Here is a 5,375-nt window from a genome sequence, read left to right on the forward strand (position 1 = left end):
CTGTTCAGACTGTCACCAAAAAAAAAAAAAACTGATATGGGTCGCATGTGTGTGTGTGGGGGGGGGGGGGATAAATCTGATTTGATGCGCTTTTGCCTGCAGTGTGAACGTAAGACTCCAGATCCTGCCACCTGGAGCTCAGCTGTGATGTGGCTCACTTTTAAGTCCTGAAAACGGTGCACCGGTGTATATTCCCCAGAGTGCAACTTACGAGGCATTAATTCCTACCGAGACCACTGCAAATGTATAGATTAAACAAAGCATTTTAAGTTTTAAACTGTAATCTAAAAATTACAGGGATTACTTTGATTTTCCAAAATGTCAGAAAAGGATCAATAGATATCTTCAGGGGTTCAAACCTTCATAGAATGTGTGCATGTGTGATTTATATTATGTTCATACGGATGTGAAATCAACTCATGAAAGATATTCGTGTTAATTGTGAAACCGTGATTATCACACTAATCGCACCAGTCCTTGCAACCCTGATGTGGCCTCACTTTGCTGCTTTCCGTCCTTTGCTACGTGTTATTTATGCAACATGGGTGGGTTCATGAACCGTCCCTAGAGGAAAGTGCCTTCAGGAATTTTAATAGGTCCTAACTGCTGGAGAGTTCCTCCCCACCAGAACGTTCACTTAAATAAAGAAACCAGCCGGAGCATCGATCTTGTGACACACGACAAAAAAGGTACGTCCTTCTCCCTCTTGTTTTTTAAACGATAATGTTCTTAACTGTTTATTTTTGAAACAACAGTAGAATAACGTGTTCGTGCAGGCAGTGGACTGTCCACAGATGCAGCAACCGATTACAGAAACTGTTAATGAGGGGCAATTAGCAGTCTCCACCTCTTCCTCCAACAGAGACAGCAAGGGCCGTCGTACCCACTTAGAGAGCATACGCTGGGAAAAATGGAGGTGAAGGTGTCGGTGAATGGCGTCCCACGCGTAGTCTGTGGGGTAACTGAAGATACAACATGCCAAGAAGTGGTCCTGGCACTAGCTCAAGCCTTAGGTATGTGATCTAGTTGCTCTCAACTCTGTTCCGACAAACCGACTGAACTCATAACCCAAAGGTTGCGTTTGTCTTCAGGTCAACCCGGACGTTACATCCTACGGGAGAAATTTAAAGACTTTGAGCGATGTATGAGCCCTGGCGAACGCCCGCTGGAGACCCTAATGAAGTACGGTGACCAGTCCAAGGAAGTCCAACTCATCCTCCAACACAACGGAAGCCTCACTTGGGATGAAACTGGAAGAGTAAGGGTTCCTAGATACCAGCCCTGTCTTCCTCTGAGGCGAAAGGACCCAGGGGCCAGAATACGAAGAAGCAGTGCTTCACTTGGTTTACATCGCCTAAGCTTGCCACCGTTGTCGTGTTTGAGAGAGGAAGCGGAGCAGACACAGGAGGAGCTGAAGAAGTCTAAAAGAAAGTCTCTGACTCTCATGGAGGAGGCTCGGGAGTGGCTGCAAAGTCTAGGGAAGGGAAAGGTTTACAGTACAGCCGGCGAGGAGCAAAGCAAAAGGAGAACGGACAAAAGGAACCGAGCCTCGTTGGATTGGACTTTCACAGTTGAGAAAGAAACCTCAGATCAAAGCAGCAGAAGCAAAGTCAGAGGCCAGGAACGTCTAAAGTCAGACTTGGATCATCAAACTTCCTGTTGCATCGGAAATCAGACCAGAGATAAAGACCAGAAGCAGACAAAGAAAACCCAAAAGGTCAAACGAGACTCGAGCAGCTCAAGAACCGAAGAGGAGAAAAACTGTCTAAGAGAAACCATCATATGTCAGATGTTGTGCTTGCAGGATTTGCAGGTCCTAACAACAAATGTCGTCAAAGAGATTTCTGAGCTCGAAGAAAGGCTGAAGGCCACAAGAGCTGAAGAAGAAACTCGAGAGAGATTAGCTGAAGAGCAAATAGACACGATTCGATTCTGGGAGAAGGAGTTAAAAGCAGAGGAACATCACGAGAAACATCTGCAAAGCTGGTTTCTAGAGATGCGAGCAAAGGCTGCAGAGTGCAAAGCTGAACTGGAGGAATACAAGCTCAAGATGCAGCGCTTCGATCGCGTCGGTGCAAAAGATTCAGCACAGGCTGCTGCCACGGAGACCCCAGCCGGTTCCACCGAGGATGATCTGAAGGAACGATCGCACTCGGATGTTTACAGGAAGTTCCTGCCCAGGGAGGACCAGAACCTTCCTCACGCTCTAGTTCCTCCCAGTCAGATAAAGGAGCGGCGGCTCACAGGACCCACTGACATCAAAGAGTGGTGGACGCGCTGGTCCGAGTCCCAGAACCCAACTAAAGAGAAGGTGATTCACCGCTCTGAACTCACAATCTACCTGGGCAGTACCAAAGTCTAGAACCAGCAGCTGGAAGTATGAAGGGTTTGTGTTATAGCTCGAGATTTTTCCACAGGAAAACCATTTTAAAACGAGTTCTGTGTAACACATCGCTGCCAGCTTCTGTATTTTTTTTCTTCCACTGAAAACAGATTTCTCTATTTGCTGTAAATATCCCAAACAAACAAAAAATAACACAATGTGTGAGCAGCCATAAAACTCCTGGTGGTTGATGTAATGATCCCAGCAGAGAAATAAACACTTTGCTGCTGTTGCTGTACATATTTGTGATCTCCGTTTGGATTTAGAGCGTTCTGCTCCTTTAATCCAAACACAAATCTGTGATTTCTAATCTGTTTTATGGAAAATTTGAGTGTTTTGGATTTTACCTTTATAGTCTACCAATATAATCCCACAATAAAACAGGATTATTTTATTTTGGTGGATAATCTGTAATGTTATACACCCTGATATAGATGGACTAATGCATTGGGCAGGATCCATAGTGGTTGGTTTACCAGGCGAAGGTGGGAGGGCGCTGTTCTCCACCTGCTGCAGGGACAGAAGTCCATTTGGTCATGTTCTTCAACATCCTCCAACCAAATCTGATGAGACATGTCTTTGTAAGTGACCGTGAGAGAGATGCAGAGAAGGAAACTTCGTTTTGAGACGCAAATCAAGACAAACGTCTGCAGCTGAACAGCTCAGAGACCAAGGAGACGATGCTGGATTTCTCAACGACAGCTGTAGAGGGTTCACTCGGAGGCGCTATGGGCCTGTAAATAAGGGATGAACACACGTCGGTATCGGATGATGTTGGTTGGCTAGTTTTTCCAACAGATCTGTGTTTGATTATTGAGCCATATGGAGGACTACCAGGATGATGATCCAACTTTTGTCATACTGGCCTTTGAATTAGAACAGATTTGACTTTAAACTTCATGTATAAACGTTTTAAGGCTTTCCTGATGACATTTTCAAACCCACATCAATTGCAAGTGTGATAAGAAAAATGTCTTCTCCTTCAACTCGTCCCTTCAGGAGTCACCACAGCCAATCATCGGTCTCAGTTTAGCCCCATCTAAATGGCTCCAACTTCACGTCTTTCACCACATACATCAGTTTCCTTTCTGGTCTTCCTCTCAGCCTCCTACCCATGTAATCACTCGTCTCTCCTCTGGACGTAGACGTGTCGAAACCGTGTCAGTCTTTCCTCTCCGACTCCAAAACATCAACATGAGCTTTCCCCTCTGTCCTCATTCCTAATCCTGTCCATCCTCGTCACTCCCAAGGAGAGCCTCGACATCTTGCGCTCTGCACCCTCCAGATCGGCCTCCTGTCTTGTCCTCATGGACAGTCTCTAAACCAGACATTGCTGGTCTCACCGTCTTCTACATCTGTCCTTTCACTCTTGCTCAAACCCTTTAATCACACCCGACACTTTTCCCCACCCATTCAAACCTGCTTCACACGTTTCTTCACCTCTTTTCCACCCTCTGTTGTTCTGGACAGTCCTCTACCTTCTTTACTTCCTAACCTGTAACATCATCGATCCACTCGTGTTCCTCATTTACACACATGGATTGTCTAGCTGCGAGAGACACCTGCTCACTACAGATCACCTTATCTGCAAAGTCCACCGAGACTCCTGACGTCACCCATCTGCTCTTCAGACTTCCTCATGCATCACAGCTGCTCTCGTCACACGAGTCTCTAAATCTACAGATACAATGCACATCTTTCTGCCCTTCATCAGCGCCCATAAAGCAAAAGTAGCTTTTGTTTTCAAACCACGCTGCTGCACACGTGCGAGCTCAGCCTAGCTAAGATTAAAAAAAACTTTACTTTGCCGAAGTGGTGAATTGCGCACTTCAGAACAGGGCTGAGGGCACCTTACGGAGTTCCTGGGGGGCACCATGGTGACCCCTGATGTATTAACTAGTCAAATTAAACAAATGCCACAAATAAACAAAAATAGAAACTGAGCAAATGTTTGGTCAACAGCTAATTAAAAAAATTGTTTAATGAGATGAATTAAAATCTGAATTTTTACCCCTTTAAAGGGGCATTATGGAAGTTTGACAGCCAAAACATGTATAAAAATGTCTTCTTCATACATTCTCCTGCAATGCCCTGGTCCTGTAGAATGAGCCCTGGCATTTTTACTGTGATTGCCTGTTTTTCTGTAAAATCACAGAAAAAGAGAGATGCTCGGGTCGAGCAGGCTGCTTCATGCGCGTTCACGCTCAGGCATAGCCCGTAGCATTTGCTATCAGTAGCTTTAGCAGCAGAGAGAGAGGTAGTTCCACTTTGTCGCTGTTCCTAACGCCTAGTGACAAAGCTAGCTACATTTCTGAGGACCCTTAGCTACTTTCTGTAGAACTTTCTTCTAGATATTTCCTGCAAATTAGCAACAAAATAGCCATTTTCGCTCCAAACTGTTCTTTGGTTTGACGTTGTTTCAGCTGTCATCAAGGATATAAATGTTACAGATACTATAAATGTTACTAGAGTGTAGCTCACCTAGTAAAATGTCTGTCTCACATGCAGAAGACCTGGGTTTGATTATGGGTGTGAACATAGTTCATTTAGAGTTTTTTTCACATTAATGTATATTTTTTTACAGTAAGATGCCCAAATTTTTATTTGAGACTCGCCGAACGGCATTGAATTCACAGATAAAAAAGATGTGGGTTCAACTTTCATTTTGGAACAATTTTTCAAGCAAGGGAAGGGAATGATCTGAGCATGCAGGAGGACTGACCCATCATAAACCTTTGTCGGCTGTGCTGAAGAGAAAGGTACAGAACCAAATTATTTAATTAGCTGCACGTTCTGTCCTCCGGGCCACAAACACACGGGCTGTCTCAGCTGTTATTTTCGTTAAGGAGTGTGCACGTACAGCATGCGCGCCTCGTGCACGAGCCTACCATTGAAGCTGCCGTTACGCTTTTGGCCTGAGGGGGCAATCGCGAGCATAAAAATTCAAAAGTTCGTTAAGTCCCTTTAAACCTCCTAAATGTAACGTAAAACA

The 5,375-nt window shown here is 44.9% G+C and overlaps 1 protein-coding gene across 1 annotated transcript; it reads left to right on the forward strand.

Annotated features, from left to right (window-relative positions):
- Positions 1 to 910: 910 nt before the first annotated feature.
- LOC129154773 (ras association domain-containing protein 8) lies at positions 911 to 2,362 on the forward strand. The gene is made up of 2 exons (XM_054734979.2): positions 911 to 1,013; positions 1,092 to 2,362. Exons 1-2 carry the CDS (start codon positions 911 to 913, stop codon positions 2,360 to 2,362), a joined length of 1,374 nt encoding a protein of 457 aa, XP_054590954.2.
- The last annotated feature ends 3,013 nt before the right edge of the window (positions 2,363 to 5,375 follow it).

This window comes from Nothobranchius furzeri, chromosome 15 (assembly GCF_043380555.1).
Source record: "Nothobranchius furzeri strain GRZ-AD chromosome 15, NfurGRZ-RIMD1, whole genome shotgun sequence".
In the NCBI taxonomy this organism is placed as follows: domain Eukaryota; kingdom Metazoa; phylum Chordata; class Actinopteri; order Cyprinodontiformes; family Nothobranchiidae; genus Nothobranchius; species Nothobranchius furzeri.

Bases quoted from the DNA above. Each gene is read 5' to 3' on its own strand.
- LOC129154773 (XM_054734979.2), top strand. From the start codon at position 911: ATGGAGGTGAAGGTGTCGGTGAATGGCGTCCCACGCGTAGTCTGTGGG. The intron at 1,014-1,091 runs GTATGTGATCTA...GTTTGTCTTCAG, and splicing joins GGCACTAGCTCAAGCCTTAG to GTCAACCCGGACGTTACATC.